Here is a 20634-nt window from a genome sequence, read left to right on the forward strand (position 1 = left end):
TAGCATCTTATGCTAATGAAAAAAATATGTCTTTCTCACGCACTCAAGTCCTACACAACCTCCTCTGAATTTACAATAAGATTGTGTGAAGTGTGAAGCGCCTCTTTGTCAGATAGTTGAAGGGTTTTTTCGGGGTGGGAGGGAAAGAGCTGAGCAAAATGCCTCCAGGTGCACGTCGGCTTTGGAAACTCGAAAATCAGCAGAGTTATGTAATAGACTCGTCATTGTTTAAAGGAGTTCAATTACGTTCTAGAAGTTGGTCAAAGTTTCAGGTTGATGAAACTGTGAGCCCATATTAGCACATTATTTCAGACAACCGCGAGGGAAGTAAACCGATTTCCATTTTTATCGGTAAATTTGCCGGTAGTTTCACATGAATTTAGTCCGTGCGTCACAAAAAAGAACAACAATTTAGTCCTCTCTTTCATTTAAACTTTAATTCATGCCAGAAAACGAAACCAAAACAACAACAACAACAACAAAAAACAGCCAAAACAGAATCGATATAAAACTCAAAAGAAATCATAAACACTCCAAGTAAATGAGTGGTGATGTTTATTCCCCATATTAAACCTCAACTTTTACATACTAATTCAATGTACATACACCAGAGTTATAACACAGTTACATCAGTCCTACGGCTTTTAGCTACTGTACACAAACTGGGGTTCTTTCTAGCATAATAAGACACACAACAAGTCCAGCAGTATTCCCAAAATAAAGATTTCTTATTTTTTAACGTCTAGATTCTGTTGGTAACACACTACATATGTAGAGTAATGGCTTTTTACTTATTTAACGCTGAGAGTAACGATTATCTGGTGACTTGTTCTCCACTAGGATATCTCTTAGCTTTTTCAGAATAGCGGATTGATTTTACATTTTACAAAGAGACGATCAAAAAAATTTAAAAAAATCAAAAAAAAATCTCATTCTCCACAATAATGTTCATGTTCCATATAGATATATTTATTAAAGTGCAAGAGTGACACAGATGACAGGTGTTCAGATACAGGTCATAATTATTCAATAGCTATTGTCCTATCAGATGGCTGTCTGACCTATCTGTGTCTGGTAGCAAAGCTTTGGAGGAGACAACAATGCACAACAGCACAAGGAGAACACCAAAGCACAAGATTTTTTATTGTGTGTGTGTGTGTGTGTGTGTGTGTGTTTCTCTTAGTGTGGAGGAAAAAGCAGTGGATGGACAGGTAAGATTTCATTTTTGAGTCTCTTTTTTTTCTTTGTTGTGCCATTGATGTCATATCTATCTACTGCAAGATGCAACTCTGAGAAAAAAAGAAACAAGCATTCAGAGAAACAGAAGTCATGCACAACCTATTTTGATCATCTCTCTTGTGTTTCAAAAAGGTAAATAGATTGAAACGTGCCAGTGAGTCTGAAATGAGCATTAGGCTTTCAATTGCCCAGTTGCACACTGGTTTACGTCCTTTTTTGTGGTTGTTGTTTTTGCAATCTGAGATTGTTGTTTGCGTCATAGTATTGCACGTTTTTCTTGGCTGTCCTTTTTTAAAACTGAAAATGTTACAAAAGCAATCCCAGTCATGCCAGAAGGGGGGAGGAGGGAGTTGGTTTCAAACCAAAAGGACTCAGAGGAGGTTTCTTCCTACGTCTGCTTCCACTGGGTTTTGAGCAGCTGTGTTCGTTCAATTGTTGTTCATGATCCACCAGGAAGCTGGAAAATGAAGCAATGTGTTAAACAATAATGAGAAAACACCTTGCAACAGGCAGAACGACAAGCAGAATCTTCTAAAGCTAACCTGTGTACAGTCACCATGATGTTCTGCATTATTTGGATATTGGGATAAAAATGGGGCACATGTCATATTCTGGACATGTTCTTCTGTTTGAGGGAATACCACGGACTACATGTGTATGCTGATTATCCTGAAAACGATCATTCGTCCTGTAAACACTGTAAATCTTTATCGGACCATATCAGAGCTTCTACCTCACCCTCCCTCAATGTGGCAGCGAGTCGCTTTTCCTTGTAATCATGTACAGGCACTTTGTTTTGCTTGTGACTACCCATAATCCCCAGCGTTGTGTTCACCTGAAGCCTACGAAGACCGGAGTTTTCTTCTTCTAGCCAGAGAAAAGTTGCATGTTCACCTTCAGTTATAGAAGGCTGGTGTGAATGGGGCTTAAATCAACGCATCTTTTCGTTTCAGGCATTGGTTTCATGAGTTTATAGTAAAGATCCAAAAAGTTGACTGCCACTGTGATTTCAGCACCTCACTTGGCGACAGCGGGTCAACTTCAACCACCCTTCACATTTAGGTCCTTTCAGAAAGCCAATGTGACATCTAAGTCCCAACATGGACTGGGGTTTTTCCACTAGTAGTGATTAGCTGATTGCTAGGAGTCAACTAATATAATAATAATTTGCTGAACACAAACTATGCATTTTTACCCACAATCTGTATGGTTTCTTTCAGTAGGCAGAGACTTCTTGTGTCAGTTTGTACCTGGGAGAAGCATAGTGGAGACTATTTCTGGCTCTTCCAGCGAGTCGATGATGCAGCGCTGAAAGGTTTTGCTGATGGACGACTGCAGATAGCTGTAAAAGAAAAAAAAAACTATCAGTCGTGCACTTCAAAGTGAATTTATTAGCGGTTCTGTGCACTTGGCAAACGTTTGTATAGTCCAATTGGAAATTTAAAAACAGGGAGCACACACAGTACCTCATCCAGGAGAGACGATCCTGCCAGAACTCATACATGATGAAGCATGATCTGTCTGGCAGGTTTTGGACTGAAACGCTGTTGACAACAAGAATAGAAAAGAGAATGAGGGCAGTGGGAGTGGTTCTGGGTTGTACATCGTCGAGGACTGAGGCAGTTGGAAATGGATGCATGAAATCACAGAGCGAGGTCCTCAGGCGAAAACAACACAGACGCAGAAAGGAGGACATACTGTAGGTTGTTAAGCTGGCTGCTGGTGGCATCTGTGTAGATTTTGAGAGCTTGCTGAAATTGCTCCACGTCTCTCTCCTTCACAGACATCTGCCTCTGAACCAGAAGAATGTTCTGAGGAGAATATTGAAAAACGATGTCAACAAACAAACAATGAAAGAGGATTAGAAGTGGTAGAAATTGGGAAAATTCTCGCATCAAAAATGGCTTTCTCTTCTGTTTGACGATTGTTCTCTTTCATATCGAGACTCTCAGTCTTGGTAGACTTTCTAACCTTCGATATGCTCATATTTTTGTCTGGGTCACTTTTTTGAAGGACAGCTGCTAGACCAGACCAATATCTTGGGCAAACAGCTTTCGCTTTTTCTTCACAATCTTCAATAAGTCATCCATTTCTTTTATTTTGTTTATTATTTACAAATAGCCATTTGCAAAGGGAAAATGGCTGGAAATTGCAAGAACTTTCAAAAGCGTTTAGCTTTTATTTGGTGCAGCATTAGAAAGCAGTTGGACTTTATTATGAGCAAAGAACTGCTATATTTAACAGTCTAACAGACCATCATAAACCAAATCAGTCTTACAATTTAGGAATACCATATGAATCACATCTTTTTATTAGGTCAACAACTAAATTTAGAAAGTAGAAGAGCACATTTCTTCTTTGGGTTGCATTTAGTAAAACTGTTTTTTATCTGGTTCATAAGCCGAGTTCATAAATATCCATTGTGTGGAAATCCGTGTGTTAGGAAGGTCAATCTAAGTTTTAAGAACAAAGGGTTGTTCTTAAAACTTGACATTTTTTGGTTGTATCATCACTCCAGCCTGCAAAAATAACCTTTTGCAAAAATCATTATAAGCCCAAAATTGATGAGACCACAATTTCCACAGAGTCCATGCAAATCTTTTAGCTGAAACATTTTGCACAAAATAATCTGCAGATGCTAAAGACTCACCGATTTATATGTTCCTGCCAAAGTGTCTTCGTTAAGCGGTTCAAGACGTGGACTCTGAAAACGGAGAACACATTTTTCTTCATATTGTGTCGCAAAAACACAGATTTCACACAATTCACGTCAGCCCTCCAGTGAATTATATTAAAATTCTCCAGTGCATAGCGGAGCTCTGTAATGCCATTATTATCATGCTGGAGGGCGAGCGCAATGAATCTGATATCTGCGCTCTAAAATCGTATCTAAGTTTTAAATGGATGCCTAAAAAATAAAATAAAATAGATCAGCACTGCAAAGCTTTTTTCTCTTAAATCATCAATCTGCTTTTCACTTCATCTCCATGCAGTCTGGAGTTCATATACATAAAAAAAAAAAACAGCTTGGCATGTTTGTATATGTCATTGTAAATGTAGTTTGGCAATATCGCGGATGTCAGATGTTTTTAAAATAAACTTTGCACCTGAAAAAAAAAAAAACTCATGCTCAAACAGTTTCTCTAACATTGTTATTGGTAACAACACGGCTTGCATTGAATTTTTTTTCTCCTCCAACGCAGCTTTTGGCTGAAACTCAACGTCTTTCTGGCACATTTAACTCTCCGGCTTAATGGAAAAACTCCAGAAACGTTGCAATGACATGCTTGAGCTGATTTTTATGCGACTGCTTCCCGCCACGTTTCAGTAGCAACATAAAAGATCAACTTATTAGGCGTCTTAAAATAGAATGGTGCTAAATACAGAATGAAGCTCTTGCTATGAGTCAAGAAAAGTACTGGAATATAAATTTTGAAAAGAGCTGATTTCCCACCAACCTCACAGTCCAATTTATCCATGAGCTCCTCCAGCTGGTTAATCTGGGAGCCCCAGTGGTTGTCCGGCTCCACGCTTACCCCTGACACCAGAAATAAAGTATTAGCACAGCAGCGAACCCGTCTTGGTCCGTTTCCTTTCTCTCATATTTCACCTGTGGTGAGCATCCCGGAGTAGGGGTCTGTGGGAGAGATACACATGTTCTTCTGGATGCGTCGGTTGGGCCGCTTGGGGACCCTCTGGATGGGGAGGTCCTCGGGTTTCTTCACCATCCTCCTCCCGGTGCAGCCGAGGTCATGGACGGCCTCTGTGGCACAATCCAGGGAGGACTGCAGCGACTGAATCTGGGATGAGGTTTCCCTCAGCAGGAAGCGAGTGACAAACTGGCCAAGCACTGATGAGCCTTGATACTCCTAAAAACACAGAGGTAAGGTAACCTTTCATTTTTAATAAGAGAAATAAAAGAAAAAGTTACAGCCTTGCAACATCAAATTTGTAAGTTTTATCTTTAAAAATACATTAATCTGCTTTTTTTTTTTTTTTTTTTTTTTTGGGTGAACCCGAAATGAAAAAGGATTTCTTACATCAATAACACATTTCTGGCTGCTTCCTTCCATCATCACAAATTGATGTGGTTAAATCAAAGGAATAATTAATTTAAAGGAGATTAACTTAATATTTCAAAGATAACATGCATCCAACTGTCGGAAAGCTACATTTGAAGAAAATGCTTTGAACCGGGTTCTGAACTGATTCCCAGTAAAAAAAAATTATGTTTCAGACAGTTCATGTGATACCTCACTTCAAAAGGAGCGACTATTCTTCCTTTTCAAGGACTTTAATATTTAACTGATGGAATTAAAAAAACATAGCTAGCATCTAAATGTTTGATTTAAGAAAACTATTCAAAAGGATGATAACAGCTCATATATTTAAATACAGATCCACTGGAAGCTACTTATATCCACTGAACTTTTGTTAAATATTCCAAAAAATGTAATGTACCTTGGGATTTTATGTAATAGACAACATAAACACATAGCTTCCAATGAGCTGCAAGCAAAATAATGCAAAAGTGCCTTTATTCACCCTTTATTGTGATGCCTTAATACAAAATCCTGTTCGAACAATTGCTTTAGAAGTCACCAAAAAAAAAATTAATAGGGTGGATGTCTGTGGGTAATTTAACTCAGAGCACATTTGTGAACAAACAGCAACATGAACACCAAGGAACAGAGAGGACAGGTCAGGATAAAGATGTGGACACGTTTAAAGATTATTGGTCCAATCCAATAAACAAAAGGAACTTGGCACTACTTTCCTGCCAATGGACATGGCCGACCACCTAACCTGACAGACAAGAAGCAAAGAGGGCCATGAAAACTCTGAAAGAGCAAGCGTTTAGATAAAGCAACATTTTGTTCTGCGTGCAAAACACTAATTGTGAGAGAAAGCCAACACCTCATTTGGGCCTGAATGCACCATGCCTGAGAAGAAATATGGTGGGCACGTCACCAATATGGGAATATTTTGACTTCACCAGGATTATACTAAAGAAAATTGACAGAGGTACAGGGCAATCCTATAAAAAATACTCAAAGCTGAAAATGACTTGAGACTGGACTCTAACAATGAAATGCTTAGCATGTGAATGATGTCACGTTTTAGATTACCCACGATTTAGGAATGCAAAGCCAGCGAGATTTCATAGATTTATTCCATAAAGAAACACAAGACCTCAGTAGGATTTTATGAAGCTCCGGTGAAAAGGCTGTTTCAGTAGATCATACATTTTTCCCAGCACAGTTTTTGTCAAGTAATGAACCTCATCATCCTCACTTGCAGCCTGTGGTGCAACAAAATTGAGTTTAAATGGAAAAAAACCCAAAAAAGAACTGTTTGAAAAATTATCTTTTCTCCTTCATTTCATTTTGAAACAAGTGAGCAGCTGCATCGAGGAGGAAATATCAGCTTTACGCAACAAATAGACAATCATAAAGATTGTATTCTATATATTTTTCTAAAATGCAAAAATGCCTGGTGGTGTCTTAGCACATCTGAAGTTCTAAGTTAATTTGTTTATTTTGCCAACTAAGTCCTTGCAAGTCTGTTGAGCAGATGGCTAATGCCTATCCCCAGTGCTCAGCTTTAGTACAGGCTTAGCAGCTGTTACACTGCTGCCTTGCTGAAATAAGGTCCTGGGCTCAAATCCCAGGCTTTTGCCTAGAGTTGGGCACAAGGTCGGGCATATCCTAGAGGTACCTCAAAGTTTTTCTTCAAAAATTTGGACCTCAAAAAGACTAAAAATAAGCTCTTCTCCTCAGGGCAAAAGAAAAACAACAAAAGAACTTTCTGACCGACTATCAGCAACATGAAAAATGCATGAGATGTAAGACGGCTTGGAAGAAGAAAAAACGCTGCCAGACAAGGAGACCATGTTGGAGATTTAGAGAGATGGAAGAAGAAGCAAGGAGGGGTGGGGGATGAAAAGCACCCTCCAGAGTTAAAAAAAAGATACAATCAGAATACAAGAGGAGAAGAAAGTTCAGACATGACCACAGGTCTGTGTTCCATTTCTTCAGAGGAAATCTGACGTCAGTTCTGCTGACGCGTTCGGGCGGGTTGTCTTTGGTAATTATCATCTATAATTCCCTGTTACCCATCATCCTCTGCAGTGAAAATAAACTGCTGCATAACACTGGATGAAAAAAAGAAAAACAAAAGAAACACCTCATTATAACAGCCAAGCATCTGTCTATTCTCCATCCGAACATGACTCTCCTCCTGTGCCAAATACTAAAATTACTCGCTAACTGGCTCTGCACAGAGGGCTGCTGAGCATCCATGCAAACCGGGCTTAGCTATTGATTACGTCTTTGGGAAAAGTTCTCCGATGCTAATCTTTTCTGACTGCACCTTCACCCAGATGATTGCAGCCCTCTCAAAGGGCAGACGCACAAATCCACCTCTTGGAATATGATGTGTTCGGCTCGACTGCTCCTCAGCAGGATTTCGTGAGAAACTAATTAGCGTCGAACAGAAACCGAGGCTGGAGATTTTACTATTACATGCCAAGTCTTGTTATCTGGAAATGCAGATACAAACAAAAGGGTGTTTTACCTTGAAAATGAATGGGAAACAATGTTTTCTTGATTTTACAGATGAATGAGAAGTTACAACAAAGATTGGATAACAGTGAGCACAACTATGTGATGATGGAGTTCTGAAAAGATTTGTTTCTTAGCTAAATAATGATAATTCAAAAAATGCTGAAACTTGCATCAGATATGATGAACATTTAAACTCAAAGAGGAATGTGTTGATGTCCCTCATGTCAAATATTGTACAATGTATTGAACAGTTTCGCAGCATTTGTTGCCTGTGTTTTCCCTCTGATGGACCTGATAATGAGGAGATCTTAAGGTAACGTAATTTTATTTGCATGGCACATTTTCAGCAACACGGCAATTCAAAGTGCTTTACATGAATAAAAAGGAAATACAAACAAAAATAACAAACCAAAGGAAAGAGCAAAAGAAGAAAAAGAATCAAAATTGTTGATCCAAAGTATATAAACCAGACGCTCTGCACTAGATAAAGCTGCACATTTTGTTGATCATACTATAGCTCATGTTTGAAGGTATTGTCACTTAGGAAAAGAAGTGCAGACTAAATAACAGATCAAGAGAGTCATGCTAGGCTACACAAAGTTGACAAGAGGGGCACTAATGAGCAGCTTTCAGAGAAGGAGGATGGCGACGGACATCCTGAAAGCTGTTATGTTATGTTTCTGTGAAGATTTGACAGGGAAAATTCAGCTCAACGAGCTGACAAAAGCGTTAATCACCCACCTCTTTAGTTTTATCCATGGCCTTTAAAATGGCCACGTTCAGCTTTTCCAGTGCAGACAGGACATCGACATATTCCCCCAGGTGAGGAGTGAAGTACGCTGTGGAACAAAAGAACTATAATTAGCCTATCAGTGGCATTTTCAACAGGCTTGACTGATTACCTCACAAATAGAGATTAGCTGACTAGTTATGATCAGCAATACAGTGAAGCTTAAGTTGGCGACATTTCCAATAGTTTGTTAGCAAAGTTGTTATGAGAAGGTGAAAAAGCATCATTACCTGAGAGCTTGTCTATGTCCAGGTTGCTGCGAAAAGATCAGGAGGTGAAACTTAAAAACCTGCAACACTTTTCATAAGTTCTGTAATCAGTGAAACAAAGATTGAATGAGGAATACTTTAAACAGGAAACCTCTTGTGTTAAACAATGCCAACTATATATTGATTTATATTTGATGTCTTTTTTAAGTATGTTTTATTATTTGATTTTTTTGTTTGTTTTTGCTTTACTTCTGATACTTTGTTTTTTAGTTTTTATGCCCTTTTATAATCACATACTTGCCGTATCATTGATTGTCCATTTGGGGATCTGAATCTGAAACCCCTCAAAAGAAAGTATGAAATTAACATGTTTGCCTCGAGTCTGCATATCAAAAACACAATCGCCATAAAAAGATATTACAGAGACCACCGTGAAAACTGTTAAGATAAATGTCACATCAGTATCAGTGGGATTAAATATCTCTTTTCTGTGTTCAATAACAAAAACAAACAATTTTATCTAAATGCTGTGAAACTGTGGCATTTTACTCAGGATTATTATCAGAATATGCTACCCAAAAGTGTCCCAAAAGTGTCATGTGAAGAGGAAGTCTCTCTACCACTTTCTAATCGGCCGCTCATCTGTACTTTTGAACATTTCTGTCAAAAATAATGAGCTGCTCCTTGGGTCGTTTCAGGCTGACAGCCAATGCGGCTCCTGCTAATGGTGCTGTGACTCCTGGCACACATCAGGATTTCAGCTGTTTCAAGTGATCTCTCTCAGTCCATTTCCTACTTTGTGCAAACTCACTGTGTCCTCAGTTTTCCTCGCAGCATCTACTTCACTAAATGTGTTTTTTTTTATATATAAATTGGGAGAAAACCTTCTGTGTTTCATCAGGAAGTAGCGATAATGAGGCGATGCAGTCACCTGGCCTTTAACTGGGGTGTAATGACCAATCACTTGCAAACCAGTGTGATAGATTGTTGCACAGCTGGAGCAATAAATTGCTCATCTTGTACAGTTTTTCTTATTTGCAACAGAGAGTGAAATTGGGGAACACGTAAAGTCAACAGTCTGATGAAATGTTTGTATTTTATTTTTTTTATGCTTGCATTCTTCACACTGCATTTTAAATAATCATCCCCAACGTAGGCTCTCTGCTGATATTCCTTGCTGAAGTGAGGAATTAAAGTCTTGCAGCCAGGCAGCATAAACAAACAAACACAAAATAAAAAAAATAAATAAAATAGAGAAGCAAAAAGCAGAAGAGCTGGATGAGATCCAAACAAGAGAGCTGGAAGAGCTTACTCTGTCTGCTGCCTGTCGATGGAGTAATACAGCTCCTGCATCTGCTCGTCAGTGAGGACGCCGTCAGCGAAGTAGGACTGGAATTCCTCCATGGACAGCTTCCCATCGTCTGCAAGGAGACCAACAACCAGACTGTCTTTATAACGAGGCCTCAGCAGCTTTATTCGGTTAGCAGCGCCACTATATGAGATACACTTGTTAATCCCATCAATCCTTAGCTTGTAAGACATTTTGTATTGGAACAGAAAAAAGAGAAACAAAACAGAGAGCTTAGAACACAATTCAGCTGTTGCGTCGAAAGATTGGATTATGGTGGAATGTTACGCCTGAATCTATACCTACAGCTGGGAAACGAAGCTATACGAAGAGACTGATCTTAATTTCTCTCATTATTTCATGTTCCACATCATGTAGGAGTAAATAAAGTCTGTTGCATCTCTGACTCATCATCTAACTCCTTCAGAGGCAGAACACTGGTTTGGTTTCGCACACGATAAGACGCCCAAAATACAGAGCAGCTCAGATGGCAACGTTACACAAGCGTTCCCTGTTTCTTCGATCGGAGCTCCAGCAGAAACCCAGAGCGCAGTTCTGTACGTAGACGCAGCTTATCGGACAAAACCAGACAGCCATGTTCTGTTGCGAAATGTCGCCAAAAATGTCAAAAACAGTAAATATTAACAAGCAGTTAGTGTGAATGTAGAGTCTGTTCTGACCCAAGGGGGCAGGGAAAATTAAGAAGCAGTGTTGATTAACTCTTCTTTGTTCTTTGGCTGTAAATTGATCAGAAGTCTTTTTTATAAAATCCAGTTCAGAAGTTTTCTTTTTGTGGAAACAATTTTGGTAAAAATTGACTGAACAAAAATGGGAAAATGTTCATGTTTAGAAATTCTTGTTTTTTTTTTTGAGTTAATCAATGGCAGAAATAAGTTCGGAAATTATTTATCATGATCTCATTATTATTACAAAAGATGAGCCTGTTATTGTGGCTGTGCAGACGTTACAGAGCCAGTCTTTTCTCATGCTAAAATAAGCCGAAGTAAACAGCGATTCTAAAGAGAGCAGGTGTTGTTGGTGTTTTACAGATAAATATTTTGCATCCCAAAAACTCAATATTTTAACAGGGATGTGTAGATTTATATTCACTAAGCTGATTTTGTGTTAATAATGCATCTTATTCACACTTCCTCCACTCTTTTGACATAAAACACGATTTATGTCCGCACATTCAGAATGTGTGGAAAAGCCAGACTGAGAGGCTTGCTCTTTCAAAAACATGCTGATGTTGCTGCAGCTAATCTGAGGGAAGCTTTGTGTCTATGCACCAGCACCTCTTTAGGGAAATTAAAAGTGTTGTCTGCAGCAGCGGCGCGGTGGATTACCTACCTGCCTCACATCGCCCTGAATAAAACCTGCAGCTCAAAGTGTGGCCTGGCTGAATAAAAAAGCTCTTTTTGCTATTTTTCTCAAGGACCTCTTGCGCACTTCCCTTAGGGCCGGCGATGTAAACCTTCTACAAAGGCAGTGCTAACGATTCAGAACATACATCAGAATAATTCAATAGAATATTAAAAATGTAACGCAAAAAGGTTCCTAACTTTGAAAGGATGGGATCGGAGTCAGTCATTACTTTATTAGTCTTTAATATCTTGAAAGAATATTGACATAGAGTACAGACATCTGAGGCTTAATGCAACTCGAATGCAGCTGTTTAGTTTGACAAACAGAGTTAGTTTTTAAGAATGTTCCCTTTATAAGTATATTTTATTATGTTTTGTAATAGTCAGTTTAGTTCTTTCTTAAATGGTTTTAAATTGTATCTTCATTTAGGTCGCTTCCCCCCCCCACACACACATACCCAAACACACACACACACACACACACGCCGACTTCAGAGAGGAAGAACTGACACTCTACTGCAGCACTGCCTTCCTGCACAGCTAATGGGAAACCAATATAATATGCAGATCCTGTCCTGCTTAGCAGAATATAAAAGGCAATGTTTCAGTGCTGATGCATAAAAATAAAAATAAAAAATCAACAGGCAGAGTAAATCCCGCAGTTAAGATAATGAAAAGTGGAGTCGAGATATACTTGAGCACGCTGGTTTCAGCATCTCATAGCCAAAATCCTTTCCAATTTATGTTACTCTAAAACCTTAAGAGATTAAGAAAAGCTGAAAGTTTTCATCTAACTGGCTGCCATCTGGAGCTGCAGCATTTCTGCGGGACAACAGGGAAGCAGGAGGATAAAACTGAGACCTCGTATTTGTTGTTCGCTTTCTGCACTGACATATCTCACCTGCATCGGGAGCAAATCTGTTTTCTAAGTGTGCAATTTTCTCAGCCGTAGTGCTGCGATAAAGCTTTCGCCCCTTTACGTAATTTCTTCTGACATTTTCGGCCACGCTTTAATGTCTCACCAAGCAGGAGCTGCACAATGTGAGAAACACAATCCACTTTGCCATTTCAGTGGGTGCAACGTTGCAATCGGAAATGACTGCGAGAGGGCAGTACTTTTATTTTTGCCAAGCTGTAATGTTTTAACTGCGATGTATTCAAACTTTGCTGGCCAGTTGGTCAGTGGGACGGGTTTCCACTGACCTTCATGTTCACACCTGACAGATTTTGTTTCCTAAAGCCCAGGGAACGGGGTGGGGACATTGGAATAACTTTTTTTAAAAAGGACAGCAATAATCTACAAATAATATCGCAATGCCATGTCTTCCTCATATTGCTTTTGGTTAGGTGTTCCCTCTAATATTTTAGTGGTATATTTTTAAGCTGTATTAAAAATCCTAAAGAGTTTGTAGCGTCTCTCACATCTCTCCTTGTTGAAAGATTTTGATATCAAAGCCTAATCATTGGCTTGTCAGTTTTTCATGCCTGTTTTTGTTTTCTCTGGATGATAACTCAGGGCAAGACTGTCAAAACAAATCATAATATCAGTCATTAATCTTGTTGCATATCAGCAAAAAAAAAAAAAGCTAATTTCTGTGCAAGATCACCGAGTTGAAGCTTTGTGTTTCCCATGTTGCTGCACTCATACAGATCACGGTTTCTTTTAAATCCATAATAAAGGCTGCGAGGATATTAGTATGTTAGCCAGTTGTTGTTCTATTATAAATTCATGGCACTCCGGGCGTATTATGGCGGCCTACGCAGGAGCTTCTGAATAGAGAGGCTGTTTATTTACATTCTTTGGGTGCAAGGATCATTGAGTTTAAAAAGAGGCAAACACAAAGTGAGCTCTGCTGCAGACTGATGATAACAACCTCAAAACCGCAGGAACATTTCCCCCACCCCCTTTTTTTTTTTTTTTCCAAAAAGGAGTGAAAAACAATCGCTTGGTGTGAGTGCTAAACGTTTAAACGTATTCTTGATTTGCCTAAACTGAAAACTTCGGCCACAAAGTGATAATGCAAGGACTCAAATCTATGCAGAGAAAGGAGGAATCCGTCCTCCCTCTTCTTTTATGTGCACACAAAAGCCCTGGTGAAAAAAAAAAGAGGCACCTTTTATTTTCTTCATCTATAATTCACAAACGACAGAGTTTTCATCTAACGCCGTATCGCTAAAACGCGAGCCCCGGACGATCCCTGTTCAACGCGCCGCATCATTAATCTCGCTCTTACGCAACACATCCAGCATTTCTCCTGAGGAAAAGCGCGCGGAGTTCGTGGATGCCTCACACGCATTAAACACTTGCCTCCTTTCTGCGTGTCGCTACAAGTAGGATGCAGCGCATGAATAAAAAATTAAGCGGGAGAAGATTTCCCTGTTTGTCAGCGCGACTTTTTAGCGGAGAGCTAAACGCTCCGTGTTTTGCTATGAGGAGGAGACGATTCTTTCAAGCAAAGTGGCACCGCTCCAACAAATTATTCCAGCCGAAGAGTGAGATGGGAGAAGGGAAAAGTCTCCGGCGGGTTTCATTAGGAGTTAGAAATTCTGCTGGGACGCCAAATGTTGTGCATTAGCACTGGTGACGATTTGCATACAGCTCTTTGGCCCTATCTGCTCTATTTCTACATTGCCTTGCAGAAGTATTGCTGTTTAAGTTTAACACAAACGCAAGCTCCAAGCTTCAAAGGATTTTATCGGGTTTGATGTGACGAACCAACACAAACCGGTGCTTTTTTAATATGTTTTTCACAAACAAGTACCCAAACAGCGAGACGTGGTGTGTTGTTGAGAATATTTGTCGTTAGCAGAATATGGAAGACAATGGAAAGATGGATGAAGCTAAATGCTAAGCAAAGGGCTGTAAAAGTCTTAAAACTGGGTCAGTAGTTCAGCTTGTAGCAGGACAACAAACCTAAAAACACATATCATGCAAGCAAGAGGATGAAAAGTTTTCACTTCAGAACAAAGCTCTCCTACAGATTTTTAGCATGCAAAATTAATTTTTAATCTTTGCCCATCAGTCCAACTGGGTCAGAACTCACCGTTTTTGTCCGCCCGACAAAAAATCTGCAAGAGGAAATAAAGAAGGATTAGTAAAATTTGAAGTTGACAAAAAAAAAACCACATGCATACCACAGAAAAAGCATCTACATTCTTCAACACAGGCTTGAAATGTAAGCTGTGGTCTGAACAGAAGGATGCAGGAGCTGGAAGACACGGCCCATAGGACAGAGCTCCACGTATTTAAGAGAAAACCTACAAAAATGTCCGGTTGGCAGTCAGCACTGCGATTATCAAACCTGAAGCATCTTTTAGAATTTTCCTTTTTAATTTTGGTATGACAGATATTGTCATTGCAGACACTTAAAAGATACTAAGCCCTTTGATAAAGCTATTTTAAAACAGGATTAATCGAACATCTATTGGTTTTATTTGTGGTTTTTATTGTGTCTTTTTGATTATTTTCTTTGCTCATGCTGTTATTATTTTTTTGTATTGCGTTGTTTGTTTTGTGGGACTCTGCCACAGTATTTGTCGGTGCATTTACAGCAATATTGTACGCTCATTAATATGCGTTGCACAAATCAAATAAAATCAATTCAATTTAAAAGCTTCTTGGTGATTGAAAAATACACATTTTTTTTGTTGCCAACACAAACTTTGGGATACTTTGGGACTGTTGTAATAGGCCAGCAGTCTAATACGTAGTTCTAAATGAAATTCAGTACTTAAGAAGTCATCTAATTTGTAAATGTATATTTTTTTTCTTGCGAGTAATTCAGTCTCAGTATAAATACAGTAGTTCTGCATAAGCCTTCAACATCCACAGCCCATGTGGGAGGATCTGTTGACATGGTAACCATTAGTCGATGCACTCGATGGAGTAGAAGGAGTGGTGAGAAGCATCACGGTGGAAAGAAAGTCAGAAGTCGTCAGCAGATGGATGGTTTATACTTTCTGACCAACTTGCGAAATGTTTTCTGAGGGGGGAATAAGTTCACATGACACCACATGAAACATGGTGGTGGCAGCATTATGCTGTAGGGAGGATTTTCAGTTATTCCTGGAGTAAACTCTGTTCGAGGCCGCAAAGGATTTGAGTAGGAGAGCAGATCTAAACATATGGCCAGAGCTGCAGGGAATGGTTTGGGTCATAGAGTGGAGTGGTTCGGTCAAAGTCCAGAACTAAATCAGTGGCGAGACACCAAAATTGACTTTCACCGAGTCTCTCAATATAATCTGAGCTACTTTTTACAAAGAAAGCCAAGCCAAGATCTCAAGAACTCAATGGCATAAATACTAATTCAACTTCGACATTGTATCATGCATGCATAAACAGGAAATAAGATAATCTCAGCGAGTCAAAAATTTTTCATCTCTAAAGTAAGTGACACATCACATGAAGAAGAGCTTCAAACAGATACATCTCATGCTTTCTTCTCTCTCTCGACACTAAAAATGTTCCCACTGCTTCAAAATGTCTCCACAGTTCTGTGATCAACCAGTTCAACAGTGTCATTGCTTCATGTTCATTAATCCATGCTATGAACGTGGCCAGAAAAACATCCTCCCTCACACATACCAGGACACTAAATCTAAATAGATGCTAGATTGTCGTGTGTGTGTGTGCGTGTGTGTGTGTGTGTGTCTGTATGAAATGCAAGATCAAAGAGGCTGTTTATTTCCGGCTTTTTTCCTCTCTGCTTAGTGACTTTGAGTGAACCCGAACAGATCAGTGGTGGGTTGATAAATTTCATCATCAAACGGGAGTCTTCAAAAAGCACAACACCCTTCAATTTCAGTTCAGTTTCAAGACTGACTTCTGTCTTTTTTCCAGTTTCTAGCAATAGCAATATTGTGAATTAAACATGACATAAATGATAAAGAAGATACTTGATGATGTGATTCAGACATCTGCAGTACGTGTCCGTAGGGGTTCATCAGTGGCTCTGTGTAGGCTTTGATCAATATTTAACAAGCATAATAATAATAATAATAATAATAATAATAATAATAATAATAATAATAATAATAATAATAATAATAATAATAATAATAATAATAATAATAATAATAATAGGGCTGCACAGTGCCTTGCAGCAAGAAGGTCCTGGGTTCAATTCCCGGCCCGGGGTCTTTCTGCATGGAGTTTGCATGTTCTCCCTGTGCATGGTGGGTTCTCTCCGGGTTCTCCGGCTTCCTCCCACAGTCCAAAAACATGACTGTCAAGTTAATTGGTCTCTAAATTCTCCCTAGGTGTGAGTGTGAGTGTGAATGGTTGTGTGTCCTGTATGTCTCTGTGTTGCACTGCGACAGACTGGCGACCTGTCCAGGTTTTTTTTATATATATAAACCGTTATCAAGGGTGCCAATAATTGCACTAAATTACTTTAACTTCTGGTCTACACAAAACTGAGGTTCTTAGAATGTCATAAGCTCTGTCACATTGAACAATAAGGTCAGCTATTAATCTTCCTATTTAACTAAAGTTTGTTTTTATTTAATTATCTTGAATATGTTTTTTTAAACCGTTAAATGCAAAAGGTTACTTGCGGTTATTATGAATGGTGAATTCAACAGAATGGGATCCTAGATAAGAAGCTCTGCAAAAGATGAGAGTTTTAAAGATCACGTTCCATTTGAACACAGCTGACACAATATAAGGGAGCCAAGATTAAAATTTACAATTAGCATCAAGCTTAAACAAAGGAAGGCATGAGATGTTCAATAACAAAAATATTTTATTTATACTTTTGTTTCTTTTGTTTGAAATATAAACAAGGAAAGCACCCATTAGACCTGCGTGTTGGCAGTTTAAACTGAGAAGATGCTCGGTTTGTTCTTCAGGATGTAACAAACTGGTTCAAAACAATGCATAATGGTCAGTTGCTTTAAAATTGCAAAAGGATTAACAGTACGGTAAATTAAACCATGAATGTTATCAGCCAAATGGGGCTGAGTTATGCTGAAGCACAAGCACAAATTTCAGTCTGGGTGGTTCGACAAAACTGTACCACGTATTAAAAACAAAACGTTTGAGCTATTTTTAAATAAAAAAACATTAATTTGTGTTGGTCTCTCACGTTAAATCCCAGTGAAACACATGACAAACTGTAAAAAGGGCCAAGATTTATCAAGACTTATTCAAGAAATCTTTTGCTCAAATTCTCAATTTTCAACAAACTACAAAATCAATTAAAACGACCACTGACTTCCTCTTTCTCATTCTGACTGAATGTAGTCGCTGAGTCACAGTCACAGTAATCACCTGCCATAAATGTGGCTCTGTGACAGATTCGGGCTACAGCTGGCAGATGATCCGCAGCTGCCCTCAGCCTCCTGTGGAGTGACAAGCTGCTATGGTGACGTTTGGGTGGAGGTAGGAAGCCCTGTCACTGTCAGATACCCCCACCCCCCAACCCCAGGAGCTCTGAGACCGCATCGCACCCAAGACAGCTGACAGAAAAGCTAACAGGAAGCTTGGACAAGCGAACATGAGCCAGGGAAGAAATCTGGCAGGAAGATTCAATTTCACTGGACTATTTTACGCCTGACTCGAGGGATAGGCAGACTTCGTGCTTAAACTGTAATCATGAAGAAAAAGCGGCAAAATAGGGGATAGGTTCTCGGATTTATTTATAAGGTTTTCCTCTGGTTTTGTAGTAAATCATATTGCAAAGCACATAATGCAGAGGCAAAGTATTAGCCAAATAAATGTCGTCTCAGGCATGTAAAGAGGATTTATGTCAGAGAGTCGGTACAACCAATCAATGCTTGTAATTAAAACAAGACAGACTAACAGGCCTTTTCACAAAGAGGTGGAAACAACACTAAGAGCTTTTTTTAATCTCTTTTGGGAGCTCTGGAGAGACTGAAAACCTCACACTTGCCTCAGTTCCCTGTGAAATACTGCAAATATGTGCGTGTGTGTGCGAGTGTGTGTGTGTGTGCTAGGTTGATTTAACATTGGAAATCTATCCAGTGCAGCTCAATTCCATTATTTTTGGAGTGGCAACATAAAGAGCTACATGAAACAGGTTTCCTTCCATTGAGAATATGTGAAAGTGTCTGTTAAAAGCAACAGGAAAAGCCCTTATTTATTAGCAAGTTTAGATGGTTGTGAAGAAATGCAAGGCCATAGGATGGGGATTGAAAACATACATTTACACCAAATGCACACTCACCGCAGACTGCTGTAATCCACCTCGAGGGAACTGGATTACATTTACTGCAAGCAAGCAAGAGTCTAAAGATAGGAAACGATGCTGATAACAGACACTTGGCTCTTTCGTGGTGGATCCAGTAACTACATTGAAATTGGCTTAAATTAAAACAACAGAAAAAGGAAGGAGGTTTTAGCGAGTATAAGGAAAATGCACTGGCAGTAGTTGACTCTCTCATGGTGCATTCTGTAAATTAAAACAAATTAAATCAACTTTACCAAAATAAAATTTGGAAGCCGTGTCTTCGGAAAATTAAATTAACTTTACTGCAAGTCAGCTGTTTGAAAATTGATGGCACGGTGCAGATAAACTGTTTCCCCTTCGGAGGTGCATATAGTAAAATACAATAAAAAGGGATTGAATGACAACCTTTCAGAGGAGTAAGCAGATGAGCAGCAAGACATTTCCTTAGTGGCGATATCCTGTTTATACCCTAATAAATAATTCAAAACTTGTCTGCATATAAAAAGCTGCTCGGTTGGAGCTTTTTTGAGGGAGGTTCCTCATAAAACATAAATGTTTTACAGGCAGATTTGGTGGCGCAGAATCATCATTAAGATTCTTATTTTCACGTAAATAACCTGACAAGAATAACGATGCTGAAATCGTTGGCACGCCAACTGTTTTCTGCATGCTAGATGACCGAGTTGGACAGGCGTTTTTGATCTTATTGCACTCACCTTTCTTACGCAAAAGTGGCGTGAATGGGCCGCATTTTAACTCGGCAAGAGCCATTCATAAAGAGAGGAGTGAAGGACAGTGAGTCAGGCGAACAGTACGGTGAGGAAACGACACCTCAACAGACGGACAGAGGCTGAACACGTTTCGATAAGGACCCAAACATGCACGAGTCTCAACTGAAAACCCGTCTGAGTTTCAAACGCTGTGACATCTGGTGTGTTTTACTTACATCATGGAATAAAGCGAAGCCTTGGTTCTGATTGTAGTCGAGCTCCTGCTGCTTTCTTAAGTGTTCGTGCTTCGCGGACTGGAGACACATGGTGATCAGCTCCGTGCAGGCCAGCATCTTGACGCTGTAATATTATGCTTCTGATTATGGAAAAAAAAAATAGAAAAAAAGATTGTCCTGTTTCTTGTGCGCGTCTAGATGAGGAGCTCGTCCTTGTGACAGAGGGTGATGCTGATGAGGATGATGATGCTGCTGCTTGTCCTGTGTGATTCAGTCAGAAAGAGATGGAACCTTTTGCTGCCCCCTGTCTGCCAGTCGGGAGCAGCAGAATTAAGAATTTTTTAAAAAATAAAACAAAAACTCCGCCTCCGGAGGCAGCATTGAATCAAGGAGTCAGAGAAACGCACCCTCTGCCGGCGTTCTAAATATCTGTGCTACCCATTCATCCGTCCTACCTCGTGGTAATGCGCATGCGCACATCGATGCTAAGTCACATAGTGCTTACTCAGCAGATTTCTTATGAATACATCCTTCCTGTGCACTAGCACCGACATATCCGTGCCACAGTAGGAAAATCTGACGAGAAGCAACTTTGCGCATGCGTGATTCATTTCCAATGTGAACACAGAATGGGGTTCAGTTCAGTTTAATTCAAATTTATTTAATCAAGGATTGCACATTAAACAGTGCTACATGTTTAATGTAGTACAAACACAGAGAAAATGTAGGCTTCCTAACCTATGCACAAAATTCATTTCTTTTGCGCCTTTATTTAAAGACAGTAATATCAAAAGTTAAAAATTCCTGTCATATACACAGACACGCAGTGTCCTCCATCTTACTCCTGGGCACATAGCAGACAGATAGAAATAAAAACAGGAGAACCCTGCAAGAAAACTTGATAGTAACAAGTTTGGCAGAGGACTCCAATGTATCAGGACAGAGGCAAACATGGACAGATTAAGAGTTTAATGAATAATTG

The 20634-nt window shown here is 39.4% G+C and overlaps 1 protein-coding gene across 1 annotated transcript; it reads right to left on the reverse strand.

Moving 5' to 3' along the window:
• Positions 1-418: 418 nt before the first annotated feature.
• On the reverse strand, positions 419-20064 carry LOC122836260 (N-terminal EF-hand calcium-binding protein 1-like). The gene is made up of 12 exons (XM_044126092.1): positions 19653-20064; positions 14561-14585; positions 10117-10225; positions 8826-8851; positions 8547-8644; positions 4850-5108; positions 4698-4777; positions 3890-3943; positions 2938-3050; positions 2706-2783; positions 2490-2581; positions 419-1696 (listed from the first exon to the last, which is right to left on the reverse strand). Exons 1-12 carry the CDS (start codon positions 19767-19769, stop codon positions 1668-1670), a joined length of 1080 nt encoding a protein of 359 aa, XP_043982027.1. The 5' UTR covers positions 19770-20064; the 3' UTR covers positions 419-1667.
• Positions 20065-20634: the final 570 nt, after the last annotated feature.

The sequence above is a fragment of the Gambusia affinis genome, linkage group LG01, assembly GCF_019740435.1.
Source record: "Gambusia affinis linkage group LG01, SWU_Gaff_1.0, whole genome shotgun sequence".
Classification (NCBI taxonomy): Eukaryota; Metazoa; Chordata; class Actinopteri; order Cyprinodontiformes; family Poeciliidae; genus Gambusia; species Gambusia affinis.